Genomic DNA, 16604 nt, shown 5'->3' on the forward strand with positions numbered 1-16604 from the left:
AAAATGGAAAGAGCGTGGACCGAGTGGGAGATTCAGGTTCTAGTCCAGGACGTAGTTTCATGACTTTGGGCATCTTCCCCCATCTCGTGGCCTCCTTTCCTTCATCTGGGAAATTAGGATGAAATTAGAATTTTAGGATGAAATTAGAAAGTTAGGATTTTGGTTGATGATTTCTGAAGACTTTGCTTCTGATAGTCAGCGATAATAAGAGCTATGATGTATTATTGAGCATCTGTGATATTTAGGTGTGATGCTAAGTGCTAAGTAGATTACCTCTCATGTACCCAATGATTTGATAAAGATCTATTGTTCCCATTTTATTGATGAGAAAATTGAGGACAAGAGAGATTCTGTATTTGCCTTGTCATAAGGTAGTAGGTGGCAGATGCAGGATAAGAGACCAGATTATTTAACAACAGCAAGCCTGTCTGGGGGCATCTGGCTGGCTCAATAACTAGAGCAAGCCACTCTTGATCTCAGTGCCGTGTGAGTTCAAGCCCCATACTGAGCATAGAGCTTACTTTAAAAAGGTGGGGGGGCTGGGGCGCCTGGGTGGCTCAGTGGGTTAAGCCTCTGCCTTCGGCTCAGGTCATGATCTCAGGGTTCTGGGATCGAGCCCCGCATCAGGCTCTCTGCTCGGCAGGGAGTCTGCTTCTCCCTCTCTCTTTCTGCCTGCCTCTCTGCCTACTTGTGATCCCTGTCTGTCAAATAAATAAATAAAATCTTTAAAAAAAAATAAAATAAAATAATTTTAAATATTTAAAAAAATAAAAAGGGGGGCAAGTATGTCTAAATGAGTTTTATGTCTTGATATCAAAGAAGTCTCATGTTCAGAAGGCCTACTGTTGGCTCTTCTAAGCTAGGCCACTGGTTATTGGAAGTCTCTCTGAAGTGGCAGGGGGCTGCCTTCAGAAATCTGGCTGGGGGTAAAGACCTGGCTTTCACCCTTCTTAGGGGTCTGTCCCCCACGCATTCAGCTCAGCCAACAGTTGAGGGTCAGATGTTGGGCAGGAGAGGCTGGCTGGGGTAAGGAGAGGGTCATTGTGGGGGCTACATGGGGATCGAGCGGCTCGTGGTGACTGGGCCGATACATCAGATAACTGTGGGCTTAGTGCTTTCTAAGATAGGGTATGCTGAGCGGGGTCCGCAGGCCACTGCATCAGGATGGCCTGGGTTCTCATTACCCATACAGATGCCCAGGCCCCACATCCAGTTACTGAATCTGAATTTCAGGGAGAGGCTGCTTCATCTGAATTTTTACCAAATTCCCCAGGTGATTTGAATTACAATCCTAGGAAGTCTCACAATATAGGGACCTGAAGGCCAGATGGGAGAGCTTTCATTAATTCGGTAGGCAATGGAAAAACCATTGGAGGTCTTTAAAGCCCAAAAGTGACATGATATTATTCAAGGAAAATGAGTCTGGCAAGCAGTCTTCAGCATGGATTGGAGTGAGGAGGGACTAGAAAGTCGACTCTGAGCACCAGGCTTATGGGAATGGTCTGGAGGGGACAGAAGGCAGGGGCCCCGTGGCCAGGGGCAAAACCAGGAAAAACATTGCTGATAGAGACTTTCTAAGCATTGGCAACCGATTATCCAGGGTCGGGTTAAAGATGTCTACCAGACTGTGAGCCTGGTGACTAGACAAAGAATCATAATGCCATTGAGAGAGAGAAAGAAATCGGAACTGGGGGAAAAGGAAGAGAAAGATCTTGATTTGTGGCATGTTCAGATTACAATATCAGAAAAATAGTTCAAAGATGTCCAGTTCTTAATCAGAAAAAAACCAGTGTTGGGAGCTCAGCTGTAAACTTGGGGTTAGAGCTGATGGTTTGGGATTTATTCTGTATTGGGAGACAGTATAATTTTTAAAAACTCAGTATATCTCCTTGAGAAATGATAACCATCACGTGGCCTCAGAAGGGACGTGACAGTGAGGGTTAGGGACCACAGCGAACTGGTCTTAGGGGCCAGTCACTGCAGAGCTGGAGTGTGGAACCAGTGTTAACGGATTTAGGTTTTTAAGAGAAATCATAACTCTAGAGTTTAAAAAGATAAGATAGCTATCTATAGCTATCTATGTCCGAATAGCTAAATGTTGACAACGAATTTTTAAAATACTTGACGGCTCTGCAGGCCAGACAGCAGATCTCTGTGGTCAGCTGTGCCTCAGGGCTACAAGTTTGTGGCTTCTAAGCTACATGGGTGGCCTTTTGGAGAGAGAGATGAAGAAACTGGGAAGAAATCAGGGGTGTGCTGTGGGGAACATGAGCCCCCCAGGCTCCCAAGCTTACCACTGGGTGTGCCCAGGGCTTAGGCCCTGACCTTTTTAGCTTCTGGGCATCTGGTGGGCTCCCTGGTTAGCAGTGGCAAATGGAAGATGGCATCTGTTACAGATGTCTCTGTTCATTGTCTGGAAGTCTGGCAGCTGCTGAGGTTCTGATACTTTCCAGCTTAGATGCCACTTTGGGCGGGAGCCTGCAGCCATCACCTGGCCACACCCTGTGGCCATCTCATCCCTCTCTGGAAAGATACCCCGTACCTCAGAGCGTGTGAATCTTGGCCAGATCAGACATCCTGTTGAGCACATTCTAGACAAGGCTTACCTTCCCGATAGGAAGTGACTCTGTTGCCTATGTTAGCAGCTTTTGGTACCATTAAATCTTCTTTTGCTTCTATCTTCAGAGCAAGTGGAGGAAAGGTTACTTTTTAGCTTCCAGATTCTTCTCCACTTCTCCACAGGTTCTCAGAAACAGTCCTGAGGGACTCAGAAATTGTCGTGACCCAGGGACTAGGAAGCTGTTCACGCATTTACCTTTTGGCAAGGCTTCCTTCAGTCCAGGTGGGTATTTTCCACTTAACCCTCAACCCGAATCATCTTTGCATTCGCTATTTCTGTTCCTGTTCTCGGTTCACTCAGGGGCAGGTGAAGGGGTTTAAAGACAGAATTTTTTTTTTTTTTTAAGACAGAAATTTTTAAAAGAGCGAACATCCTCAGTTTCATACAATCTTCATGAACAGGTTCGAAGGTCAATGTCGTTCTCTTCTGTCATTGATTCCTGTTGCTGACTGTTTACAGCCCAAACAGGCTGGCCTAGGGCTGCTCTGGAGAGGTACGACTTTGTAAGCTGACAGGGAACCCAGAAGACGTCCTGGACACGACCCAGTGATGCTCGTAAAGAGTGATGAATATATTTGACACTATTTCCAGCCTGATTAGGAAGTGGGGAAGAGAGGGGCCTGGTCTTCCCAGGGTGGTGTTTCTTATCAGCTCTGGGCAGAAGAGTGAAGCTGTCACCAGTGAGGTCTGAAAAGAGGGAAGATCTTATTAGCATCTATACCAACCTCACTGAGACAGCTCCCACCCCCTGCCAAATCGACTCTCCCCGCCAAAACACACACCACCAAACACCCATACTTCATGAAATAACATTCCTCAATATATACTAGTATAAGCACATTTTAACATCTACAAACACAGAGCTGTATTCCCTCCTACCCTCAAACAGCAGAGCGCACAACACACCGAAGTGTGTACTCATTCACATATCTATATGCTGCGCTCCCTCCCCACGCTCATACACACACACAAGCACACACAAAGACACAGAAGAACTACACGCACAATGTGGGAGTGAGCTGACGTCATCTTTCTAGAATACCTCAGCCCAGCCTCTGCTAGCAGAATGGCTTCACCTCAGTGTTCCACATGTGGTCAGGAAACTGAGAGGTAACCTTGGCAACCAAGCCAAGGCCTTGGAGGCCTAACAGGATGCTGAGAAAGAAGAACCAGCTGCTTCTGACTGGAGGGAGTGGAGAGCAAGGCTTGTGTGGTGACCCCACAGACAAGGCAGAGCTGAGGCCTGAGGAGAGGGACCTTGTCCTGGGTGGGGTTTTGGCCTGAGGAGGAGTGTGGGGTGCTGCGTGTTACTCCACAGTGGGCCACATAGGTGGGCCAGACAAGTGGGCAAGATGGGCATCCAGGGTGAAGAAAGTCAGAGGGTCAGGATCACAAGGCAAAGAAATTTCTGGTCTAGAGGAGGCACAAGCTGATGTCCACCCCCCACCGCCACCACTGCCTGCCTACTTGGCAATGGATGGGGTCACAGGTCAGCACCTGTGTCAGGGCAGTTCGTGTTCAACATTCAACTCAAGGCCCTTGGGTGGAGTGGGGAGAAACGAATGAGGAGGAAGAGGAGCAGGAAGAAGGGGGAGGGAGGGAGAGACCCACTGTCCTTATCTGATGCTCCAATTACACCTTGACTAGGCCAAGGAACGGGAGGCAGCATGCAACACGCAAAAGGAAGAAGTGAAACTTGGACTTTCGGGCTTCTAAGGACCCTGGTCCTAGCAACTGAAGGACAATTTCAGAAAATTTCAAAAATAATTTGGATAGCTGTCGTGTATTTGCATTTATAAGAAACTGACTTTGAATCCAGATCCTGAGTTGGGTACAATTACATTGTATAGTGACTTGGGGGGAACGTTGAGTGTGGGATGAATTAAGCCTGCTCTCCCTAGGCTTGTGTGTAGAAAGGAAAGAGAATGAGTAAGGAGGGGGAGGTGGGAGTGTGCGTGCCTTCTAGTTCCTATGGATGTCCTATACAGAGTTCAGGAACTAAGCACCAGTGAGGAGGCGAAGGTACATCTGGGTAATGGGGGAGGGTCAGGGATAAGACCTCCTTGTTCCTTCCCCCCAAATGCATCCTGTTTGCCCCCAGTTTTTTGCACCATCACCTGGAATAACAGCTCTGTGGGACTATGTGGAACTGTGGGTCATGCCCTAGTAACAACAGCACAGAGGCTCCATGAAAAGGGTGCCATATTTGAAGGCGGCAGATGTGACTCTGGCTGTAGTGAGAACTAGCTGTGTGACCTGGTGAATGATACAAAAATCTACATAAGGACAGAGTTCTGTTTCCTATGGCAAAAAATATGGTCTTGTCAAAAGAGTTTTTTTTTTTTTTTTTTTAATCAGTTCTGGACAAAAGCAAAGCCCAGATCACCCAACCCTTGTCAAAGACACACCTACAAAGATGTTAAGTATTTTCAGATTTAAGTGCTGAACCACCCTATATAACTGTATAGACTTGGATCTGTTTCCCTGACTTCCTTGTGGTTGTCCTTGGTCAGTCCTGGTCTGGGCTGCACCTGGTCTCCCTGGATGATATACTGTAGGTCTTTCTGTTTCCACTCCCAGCCCTGTTTTCTGGAACGAATCATTTTGCTCTCAGCAAGCAGAGGGAAGAGTCTCATCTGGCCTCATCCTGCTCTGGGGAGGAGCTGGTGAAGAGACCATCTAAGAGATGAGCTCCAGGGCAGCCCGATGAGCTAGATGAAGCCATGGAGCAGAGTATTTGAAATCCAAACTGTCCTGGACAAATGTAGGACAAATGAGCATAGTAACCTGTTTTCAAGCAGCCTGCAGACTGTTGTTGAGATGACATCCTCTAAAAATATCCCTACTAATACCAAACAATAGATTATAAATGCCGCATAAGTAGTAGAGATGACATTAATTCTGTAGAAGGAGAATGGTCCTTGCAGGTTTTCAGGGTGGAAGACCAAGCTTCAAATGTGCCTTCAGGAGGATGGGATGGAGATTGGCACAGGTGGGAAGGAGGCAGTGAAGTGTCCAGGACATAGCGGCATGAGCCCCTGTGCAGCAGAGCCTGGTGTCTTCAGGCATCCCTGGAATGGAGGCCATGTTACAGAGTAGAGATGGGGTTCATGGGGAAAATGTTGAGGACTCTGGGCTGCAAAGCTGCTCTCATGTTAGAGAACAGTGAGGAGAATGACCCTGGGGCACACAATGGCAGAAACCTAAAAAGGTGGATGGGCCGCATTATGAAAGATCTTAATAGCAGGCAAAGGAGTTCAGAATTAATGCAGAAGACGAATGGGGGTGGAAGGTGTTTCGGAACAATGCGAGCAAAAGAGCAAGTGAAGGCAGACTTTTGGGAATGCAGCTCTCCTGACAGCGGGAAGGGTCATTTGGGGATGGGATTTGACAAGTCGACTGCAATCATCTAGATATGAAGAAGCAACAGGTCTTGCGGCTGAATCTGAGGAGCAAAGCACAAGGAGAAGTCAAAAGTGAGTGTGAGTTTGCAGGGCGGATTGCCTGGGGAAGCGATGGTATCTCCGACAGAAATGGACATCAGGACATCTCCAGGACTGGAGAAGACAGTGGGCTTGAACTGACATTGAGGTGGTGGCTGGACACCCAGGGGCGGGAGAGAGCAGGTGATAGGAGCAGCAGGATGGAAGGACACAGACTACCCAGGCACAAAAGTCAGCTGTGAAAAAGTAAAACATCAGAGCAGACAATGTGAATAGGGTTTCTCTGAGGAAGGCAAGTGGGAAGAAAAGGGAGAGGAGTGAGGGGACACAGAGAGGGAACACGGGCGGGAGGGAAGCCAGAGCACACACAGCTGGGGAAGGAGGCTGAGAAGCCTGGCATCAGGTACCCAGAAAAAGGAGGAGGGACTGCCTCCAGAGGTGGTCAGCAGGGCCCAGAGTTCCAGAAAAACAAGAATTGACAGAGGTCATTGGGTTTCATTCATTTAAAAATACATATGGAGCATCTACTATGCCAAATGTCAGGTGGGGTTAGGAGTTAGCCCCTTTGGAGGGGACATCTGCTGAGTGCCTCTGATGGTCCCAGGCTCTGAGCACAGTCCTGTGTGTGGACCCTGGAGACTGACGCTGAGTTCTTTCTCCCAGGATCCTGTGTTTACAAAAGTTTCAGTCCACATTGAGAAAGAATGGGAGAGAGAGGGCTGAGGGAAGAGAGGAGATGGAGGAAGAGGGAGTAGATGGGAAAATGGGTGCGGCTCAGAGCAGGCCACTCATTTAAAAATTCGGGCATTTAAAGGAAAGCGAGAGGTCGGAAGACAACTCGAGGGGACAGAAAAGTCTTACAACACTGCCCCCACCCCTACCATCAAACAGGGAACACTTGGATGCTACCAGGCAAGAGAAAAGGCATTGGTGTAGAGGAAGGGCAGAACTTGTCTGGCGGAGGTGGGATTATTGTTGAAGTAAATAGAAAACAGTCCCTATTTCCGAAGAGCCTGGAGAAACCTGTTTAACAAACACGGCAAAACCGTAAAATGGTGACAAAGAGTCTGGGTGAGTGGTTCTGACAGTGGGGATTGGAAAATGTGAGAGCCAGAAAAGGGATCGAGTGGGAGAGGTGGTATCAGCAAAGGAAGGCTTCCTGGAGGAGGTGGCCGGTGACCAAAGTCTTGAAGGACCCGCGGAGAGGAGAGATCCAGGCATTCCCAGCGCGGGGCGGACTGGGCGCAGCTTTCCTCCGCCGAAAGGCTTCAGTGCCCTCCCCGGCTCCCCTTTTCCTCCCCGCGCCACCTTTCGCCAGCCAGCCCGGCTCAGGTTCCCAGCACTGACGTCAGCGGGCGATGACCTCAGCGCCGAGGAGGCGGCAGGGGCGGGGGCGGGGGCGGGGCGGGGGACTAGCGGCTAGGCCCCGCCCGGCCCGGAGCGCGCGGGGCGGGGCAGGCATATTGCCACGCCCCCATCCGCCGGCGGTAGCCAATGGGTGCCGCCGCGGGCTCCCCCGCCTCTCGGAACAGTATGAAAGGCACGTCCCGGGTGAAGTCCGGGCAGAGCCCGAGCAGCGGCCCAGCGAGCGTAGAGCATCTGGAAGGCGGCACGTCCCATCGGCGACCTCTCACTGCTCCCCGCCGCTGCTACCTCCGTCCGAACCGCGCACGACATGAGCCAGGCCCACTGGACAGGGAAAAGAACAGACATGCTCCCGGAGATCGCCGCCGCCGTGGGCTTCCTCTCCAGCCTCCTGAGGACCCGGGGCTGCGTGAGCGAGCAGAGACTAAAGGTTTTCAGCGGGGCTCTCCAGGAGGCACTAACAGGTGAGCCCCGCCGAGGATCCTGGCTTCCGTCGAGCCCCGCCACTGGGGTTCGGCCCCGCCTTCCTGCCTGGTCCGTCTTTCCTCTCCTCTTAGGGCAGGGTTCCCCTCGCGAGCAGCACCGGTACTCGGTTTCCCTCCAGCTCCCTGGGCGGCCCGCATCGCCGCGTTCACCTGGGTCGGGTTTCGATGGATGATGGCTCTGGTGGGGCGCGTTCCTCCACGCAGACCCTTGTCCTGGAGTGCGAGCCTAGGCCCCGGCTTCTGTTCCGAGAGAGGAGGCACCTGCGGGCCTAAGTGCGAGCTCATTCCCCTTACTGAGACTTTCCAGGGGCGCTGGGGGCGAGCCAGCCCAGCCAGCCATGGGCTAGTTATGGGGGAAGAAGGCACAGTTGAGTTGAGCCTTCTCAACAACTTGGATCCTCATCGTGGTTCTTCAGGCAGCACAGGGCTGCGCTGTTCCCCGGGCGGGTTGTTGACTCGTTCGGAAGTTGGAATCCCGGCCCCCTTTGTATGCTTTGGCTCCCCTTAGCCATCTGCCACCCATTATGGTACTGAGAAAGCCTTGTAGGTAGTAACTGCGCTCTGCGGGCCTGTGTGCTGGGGCGGGGGCGGCCTGACATGGGAGGTTGACAAGAGATAAGCAGGGCAGCCTGGGGAGAGAAACCTATCTCCCAGCTGTTTCTAGCTGGTTGGCCGCCAGTCTCCAGCAGCGATAGCCATCTTCAAACGTGCCCACACAGATCCTACCTTCCGAGGAGCAACATCCATTTCATTAAAAACAACCGGGTTTTCACTCCTCTCACCACTGCCAGAAGGTCTCTGGCTTTTGTAGGAGGCAGAGGGGGCCTCTGGGGCCCAGGGTGGGAGACAGAGTGACTTGCTGTGAGTCTGACAATGAGGGCTGCCTTGCTGGCCTTGCAGCTTCAGCTCATAAGTCTCCAGAGGCTCTGCCTGGACAAGTCCTCCCCAGGCTCACCCCTCCTTCTTAAACAGAGAGTGTGCCAAAAGCAATACACTTGCTACTTGGGATGGCCCCGGAGCCGTGGGACTCCCTCCCTATACACCCTCACATCCTTGTCCTAGAAGAAGTGAGGGGGGAAATCCTGTAACGTTCTCTGCTTCAGTGGCCAGAGGATTTTAGGAGGGTCCTGGAACTCCTGAGAAACCACATTGCTCACTTACAGTCTCTGGGTTCCTTCCTCTACTCCTTTCTCTTCATCCCCATCCCCCCTTGCTGTAGCCTTCACAGCCCGGCTGCTCTAACCAGGGCATCTCCCTCTTGTTCCGTCCCTGCAGAGCACTACAAACACCACTGGTTTCCTGAAAAGCCGTCCAAGGGCTCCGGCTACCGTTGCATCCGCATCAACCACAAGATGGACCCCATCATCAGCAAGGTGGCCAGCCGGATCGGACTCAGCCAGCCCCAGCTGCACCAGCTGCTGCCCAGCGAGCTGACCCTGTGGGTGGACCCCTACGAGGTGTCCTACCGCATCGGGGAGGATGGCTCCATCTGTGTCCTGTATGAGGAGGCCCCGGTGGCTGCCTCCTATGGACTCCTCACCTGCAAGAACCAAATGATGCTCGGCCGGAGCAGCCCCTCGAAGAACTACGTGATGGCGGTCTCCAGTTAGGGTCCCCCGCCGCCCCCATCAGGCACGCTACTGTACTCATTCTGCCACGACAACAGGCCACCGCATACCTCAACCTGGGGAACTATTTTAAATGAAGAGCTATTTATATATATATAAATATATATTATTTTTTTTAAGAAAAGGGGAGGAAAAAAAAAAACCAAAAGATTTTTTTTAAAGAAAAATCCTTAAAGGGAGCTGCTCAGAAGTGGCCTCCCCAGGTGCCTTTGGAGAGAACTGTTGTGTGCGCTTGAGTCTGGGACCCAGTGCCTGCCTACGGGAGGGGGCGAGTCGTGAGGGGGCGGACCTGACAGGGGTGAGGTGGGAGAAACTTGGCTGGCCCCCCAGGAAGATGTGAGAAGGGAGCAAGCAAGGTTAGCAACTGTGAATGAGAGTGGCCAGGATCTGGCGTGCGGCGGGGAGAAGAGAGACTGAGTTCAGACCTCTCTCTCCAGAGCAGGATACCTGCCTGCACCCCTGGGCCCTCTCCTCCTCAGGGGCATTCAAGCCTGGACTTCAATTATGCTATGTTACCTAATCTTCTCTTCTATTTTTCCGGGGAGATCTAGGGCAGAAAGTGAAAAGTGAGGACTTCTATCCTAAGCAGCTTTTCTTGAAATCATGACTTGTTTCTGATCTACACTCAGGGGCCTGTAGATGTTGCTTCCCAGGCAGGAAACAGAAAGCTTTTTGTTTTGTGGGGTTCATGGGGGGTAAGGCAGGAGTTAGAGGTTATTGGGGTTGGGACGAAAGGGTACCCTGCACAAAACCTTGGCTTTGCTATGTGCTGCTCTGTGCGGGGGTGAATAACTTGGGGGTGGTTTGCAATGGAATTTTGGGACCCAAAGAGTATCCACTTGGGGATATTTGTTTTTGGCCAAACCCTTCTTTTTGGAACCACACGAAACTCCTGATGCTGCCGCCATTACCCCTTCGAAAGTTGACTCAAAAGCTACGGGGATCTCCAGGTTCTTTATTACTGCCTTCTTTTGCAAAGCACAACACTCCTCCCTGACTCTCCCACTCTTGTCCCCTTCTTGTTGGGTCATGGAGCTGCCCAACTTTCCAGAACAAGAGCTCTCACTCACTGTGCAATATGGCCTCCTGGATCCCAGGAGAGTCTGAAGGAGAACTGCTTCCCAGAACCTCCTGGTGCCCTGGAGGACTTAGGAAACTCTCCCTCCTCCCCCATGCTCGGGACTCTGGCTGGCTGGTCAGCCTTGCAGGAGTTCCTTGGCTGAATGGGAGAATGCCCCAAGTCCTGCAACTACTTGGTATTCTTGTAGGGCTGACACTAAAAGCCACAATCCTGGGCATTGCTTTTTTTTTTTCTTTTTTATGGTTTTTTTTTTCTCCCCCTTCCGTGGTGCTCAGAGCACCCGTGGGGAAGTTGCTGTCTCAGTACAATCCAAGTTTGTCTCTAGACTTGTGCAATATTTACTGTTCTGGGTTGGAGCCCATGGAAGTCCATACTGGGAAGAAACCCTTCCTTCGGTTTTTCAGTGACATTAGCAAGGAGTCCCTCAGAAGGTCTTGAGTTTTCCAACCCGAATCACTTTAGAAGGGTGTAGCTAGAGCATCTGGTCGACCTGGCACCCCTCCTACGACAGCCTACCTGGCTGTTGCCCCTTAGTGAGGAACTTTTCTCCCTAACCATCCCCCACCCCAGGGGTCCCTGCTCCACAGTCAGTCCCCTTCCCTGGATTCCTGAACTAGTCAGTTCTGACACAAAGGTGCTATTTACCAAACACTCTCCCCTACACACCCCATTCCTGCCAGGTCTGCCCCCTTTTCAACTCTAGACTCCAAGCTGCCTTCCCAGACCCTGCTTCCAGCCTTTCTTGCTTTAAAGATAACTTCAGGCCCGCAGACCCAAGAGCACCTTTTCTGGCCTGTGGGTGGAAATGAAGCTGTGAATCCCCACAGACTGTGGTGTTGCCTCTTGTCTACAAACAGGCCCCTGCCTTTTTCAAAGCAGCCTCACGGTCTCGTGCTTCATCTTCTCTCATTTTTTGTTTTTTTCTTTTTTGATGTTCACTTTAAAAACAGCAAAACACCCAGAGCTGGACTGTTGAGCAGGCCTGTCTCTCCTATGAAGTAAAAATAATAGTCGTACATTTGTAAGCTATATTCTGACAGAAAAGTCAAAGGTTACTAATTGTATAATAGTGTTTTTATATGGAAGAATGTACAGCTTTATGGACAAATGTACGCTTTTTTTGTTGTTGTTACTTTAATAAAAATGTTGCAGTTGAAGCCGTGTGGTTTAGAGAAGGTCGCATTCCCACATCACTGAGCCTTTCCCTTGGAATCAAATCCTTTCTTGGTGTCTCAGTGTTTCCCTTCAGTGACCCCCGAAGGCCTATAGCATGTGGCTTGTATAAAAGAAAAATCTAGTTGTGTGACTCCTTCCTCCGTCCTTTAATGCATGTTCTCACTTCCCTGTGACCCTACTGGACGGGCCGGGGTTCTAGACTGAGCACTCCGGAGTCTGGCCAGGTCTCCTGCATCTGTTCTTGCTGGGCCTCAGCTGTGCTCACACATTTGCTCATTCAGCATGTGTGACCTGTCCGTCCACACGAGGCACAGAAAATAATACACTTGATTGGGACTTATAGCCCGAGTCTCAGACTGAGATGGTGAGCTGGGGACCCCGAACCTGTTCCCAGGCTGGGGCAGAATTGTCAGAAAGTTCCAGGTCCAGGCTCTCTTGTCATCTCTGGGATGGCCATTTGGTACCTCCGTTCCTATTAGACAAAAACAGCTGGGCCGCAGTATCTGGGCCTTGCATACCGAGGCTATACCAGTCGCTAAAGAGCAGCTACTCCCGACAGCAAAGGTTTGTTACCAATTTATTACTCCCCCTGGCCATGTGGATCAGACATATGCAAGGAAATAAGAGCAGCCTTCATCATCCCAGGCTCTTGTGTTCTGTCCATGAGGCTTGACACAGGCTTCAGCACCCCCCACCCCACTTAGGAGCTCAGCATTTCCCACGGAGATCACCAGGACATCATGGACCTGGGCTAGTTTTGTTTTTGTTTTTGTTTTTTCCTAGCCAGCAGTGGGCTGTATTTAAATTAAATTTTAAATATATTGATTCATGAACAGAACCATTCCCCCCCCTCCATCAACACATGCTTCATTTCACACTTCCATGATCCTTGTCAATGAACTTGTGGTTGACCGAGGTGTCTAGATGGCCGGGGCACCGGAGAGGCTGTGTATGGTACAGTCGGCGGGTAGAGGAGGCAGGAGATGGGGTTGGGGGAAGCCGGCTCATCTGTCTCACAGATAGACTTGATTATAGGGACCCACTTGTGTCAAGAGGTTATTTGAAGGAATGGTCGCATTTTTGTCGGCGGCTTTGAACACAAATGTCCTAGGCACTTGTTTGTAAGGACCCGCCTTGAGGGATGTAAGGAAGGGGTTAGGGATGCATTTTTGTCCATCCTGGTGTTTTATTCTTGTCAGCACCTATCTTCTTGTCTCCTAACAGGCTCCACTCGTGAAGGAGATTTCATTGCGTTCCTACTCTCTAGCAGAAAGCCTGAAAGGGAGGGCTATCTGGAGGCCAAAGGGACATATCATTACCCACCAGTCTCCAAGCTAGGGTGACTGCAGAACGGCAGACTGATCTGGGGGTTGTTCGCGGCTCCTGGTAGCCTGACAGTCCCTCAGTGGACATGGGAGTGTTCTGTGACCAAGCACGGTCTTTTTTACTGTAGATCTGGCCCATTTCAGCAGGGGTGGGGAGTACCCCTTGGCCAGCTGGGGGTCCAGGGGCTGTGGACCCGAACGAACAGTTCGAGAAGTTGTAGCTGATGGGTCTCATGTGTTCAGGGACTGGGCGTTGCTTGGTCCACTCTGCTCCCCGTTTCCCCACTTGGTACACCTCGCCCTCCTGGGAGACCTGTGCTCGGTCAGCTGTTTCTGGATGATATCACACTGTCCAGAGAGTGTAGATGGGGCCTGGGAGCTGTGGATTAAGAGCCCATCCCAGATTCTGATAAGGACATGTGGGTGGGGGAGGCCTTGATGCTTCAACAAGCAAGCCCAGGGGGGAAGAAAGCCTCCCCTGGGAGTCTGACATTGCCTCTGGAACAGCCTCTCGTAAGCCAAGGCACCGAGGGCCTCCTGGCTTCCAGGGCCACACTGGCCCGGAGGCCCAGCGAAGCATGATCCCACAGAAGGAGTTCTGCACCGGGAGGGAGAATAGATGGGTTGTCGCTCAGGTTCTTCCTAATCAGCTGTGTGAACTTGGACAAGCCCCTCAATTTTCCTCTCAGAAATTAGGGAGTTGGATTAGATGACCTCTGTTTCTCTCTTTGGCTTTTGATTCTAAGTCATCTCCATTATCCTAGCAATCATGGAGGGCAAATGAGCCCAATTATGATCATTATTTTCAATTAGATGAACTGGAAGGTCACTTGGGTTGGGATGTGGAGAAATATACCTCCCCTTGCTTGACTCTGACTCTGGCCCATGATAAGCTTTTGATGTCACGCACAGTGAGACAGTGCTGCGGAGGTCAGCAGCTCAGGCAGTGGGGTAAGGTTGTCGGGGGTCTGATCTTACCTCTACTGCCCAGCTCCTGGCTCTGTCACCTGGAGCAAGTTACTTCACCCGGCCTCCATTTCCCCATTTGTAAAATGGGAGTAAGGATAGAACCATCTCAAAATGTTGAGAAGGATTAAATGAGGTCTAAACCACTTAGAATAGCTCTTGGCATGTTTAAGTACTCTACAGGAGAACTGTAGTTTTAAGTAGAAATTAATCTGAATTGGGAGATGACTAAGGACACTCTGACATTCTGGTAACCAGGAGGAAACCATGTATTTAAGGAGTATTTCTATTAGAGTCTCCCTGGAGGGCGGCAGTTAACAACATCGGAGCAACCTTTGGCCTCCCCCACTGAAAGATGATTTTCAGTCCTTTGCTGAAAAGTCTTCACAGCCCAGGGGCATCTGTCTGGCTCAGTCAGTAGAGCATGTGGCTTTTCATCTCCAAGTTGTGAGTTCAAGTTCCACCCTGGGTGTGGAGCCTACTTAAAAAACAAAAAAAACAAAAAACAAAAAACAAAAAAAACAGCAAGTCTTCAGAGTCCAAGAGCCCTTCCTGATGTCATGGAACCCAGAGGACGTACTCCCAAAGTCTATGCAGAACGAATGAATGCACTCATGCCTGATCTCTGCCATTTTTGCCCAAATGTACCATGTCCTCCCCGCCAGACATTTGCCCTTCTTAGGAGGAGGGGAGTTCTGACCTCTTGGCTCCGTGAGCTGCTTGTGGATTAATACCAAACTGGACTCTGTGCTCATTCACACACACAGTGGGTGGGGAGATAGATTTTCCAATAACAACTTTGCTTATCTCCATCCTGCCCACGGGTGGAATCACACCCACGCGTTCCTTCCGGGAAGAGAGAGAAATGGGGAAGCTGAGAAGGGCAAGCCTGGTGAGTTCTGGAGAGTTCTGTACCCTCTGTACCACTTTTTTGCAGAGCTGGCATGAAAAACATCTGAACTCAGTCTAAGCGGCTCTCAGGGCCCCGGATAATGATCTTACACAAACAAGCATGCTGAGATGGGTGGTCTATCCTTTTTTGCAGCTTTGACAGGGGTCTGCTGTTCTGGGCCCCCACAGCTCCAAGTCATTTTGCTCCCAGTTGAAGTGGCTCTCCCACTCTCCACCCCTGTTCCCATAAACGAGGGCAGGCCTTTATTCAATCCTTGTCCAGCAAACCTGTTGGGCTGCCAGAGCACATCAGATAAGGTGATGTTATAGCTGGGCAGGTCAGAGCGAGGGCTACTTTCTATACCCACACCGGCAGGAAGGGGCTGTTTAAACTTCGGTGGGCACCAGAGGAGCGAAGGTACGGCCAGGTCAGCAGTGAAGAAGGGCAGCCGGACAGAGACTGCCATGAACACAGAGAGTGAGCTCAGGCTTTGTCTGAAAAGGACCCTGCCCTTTAGCTGTAGTCTGCTGTGCTCCTGGGAGACCAATGATACCGGACGCTGTGATTTTTCAAGAGAAATCTGAAATAGAGACTTCTATTTCACATCTACCTAAGTTCTAACGATGACAACTGATTTTTTTTTTTTAAGTGGTAAACTGCTTTTAAGTACTTATTTGCCTAGGTTTCTCGTTGGTGACTTGTGATGTGTTAGACCACCGGGGTGGGGGGCGGGGGGAGGTAGGGCTTTCTGACCCCAGCCCCCATACTAGGATGAGGCTGTGCATCGAGGACATCAATGGCACGCCATCACCATGCCTGTGATCTCTTGAAGGAACTTCCTAGAATGTTCCGGATAGGACCGAGGGCATACATGGGGCCTCTGCTTCCCCTCCAAGGATTACATTAGAAGCAGTTCAGCCCACTCTCAACTGGTGCCCATTAACTCAGGCCTCTCAGTCTTTGCTCAAGGAATATTCTGACTCCTCCTATCTACCTACTTTGGTTAACTCTCATCTCTCAAGCTTTAGATCTTCTCTTCCAGCTTTTCAAAGACATTGTTCCTTCCCATGCTACCCAGTTTTTTCCTCTGTCCTAGTCCTTCTAACCCTGAATTTACTGCTAGAATGCAGGCCAGAGACCTTCCCTGAGCATTGTCTGGTGCTTAGTAAGTATTAGTGAATTTTGGTTGAACAGGTGAATGTTAAAGTTGCCAAGAGTGGAGGCTAATTGATGAAAGGAATTTGGGGAAGGAGTGGAAGAAAAAAAATCAAGTCTGTTTAAGGTGTGCCAGCCAAGGGTCCCAGCTCAGAATGGCTAACCTGTGATCTCACCTTCTTAAGAAAACAATCCTTTGAATCTTGCAGGCTCTTAGGTCTCTAAGCACCTGCTATTGAAATGTAAATGTTACTTAGAGAGGGGTGGACACACTTTAAATCATAATGTAGGGGAACCTCAGTTATCAATTAACTCCCTAAAGTGGGTTTACCCAGAAGGTAAGGTCATCTGGACAGAAGGCTGGGCTATGACGTGTGGGGAAGGAATTCTGACCACGGTAGCAGGATAGGGAGAACTCACTTCAGAGAACTCACTTTGGAGGCCAGCTGCTGGGTGGTAGAAACACCC

General features: G+C 50.5%; 1 protein-coding gene across 1 annotated transcript; it reads left to right on the plus strand.

The window, feature by feature from the left end:
• Positions 1–7607: 7607 nt before the first annotated feature.
• BTG2 (BTG anti-proliferation factor 2) lies at positions 7608–11779 on the plus strand. The gene is made up of 2 exons (XM_004756351.3): positions 7608–7892; positions 9189–11779. Exons 1-2 carry the CDS (start codon positions 7739–7741, stop codon positions 9521–9523), a joined length of 489 nt encoding a protein of 162 aa, XP_004756408.1. The 5' UTR covers positions 7608–7738; the 3' UTR covers positions 9524–11779.
• Positions 11780–16604: the final 4825 nt, after the last annotated feature.

Source organism: Mustela putorius, unplaced genomic scaffold (assembly GCF_011764305.1).
Source record: "Mustela putorius furo isolate JIRA1106 unplaced genomic scaffold, ASM1176430v1.1 tig00000508_pilon_pilon_pilon, whole genome shotgun sequence".
In the NCBI taxonomy this organism is placed as follows: Eukaryota; Metazoa; Chordata; class Mammalia; order Carnivora; family Mustelidae; genus Mustela; species Mustela putorius.

What these genes read in the sequence shown, in the direction of transcription:
- BTG2 (XM_004756351.3), top strand. Translation starts at nt 7,739, where the DNA reads ATGAGCCAGGCCCACTGGACAGGGAAAAGAACAGACATGCTCCCGGAG. An exon ending in TCTCCAGGAGGCACTAACAG is followed by an intron (nt 7,893 to 9,188) that starts GTGAGCCCCGCC and finishes CCGTCCCTGCAG; the next exon opens with AGCACTACAAACACCACTGG.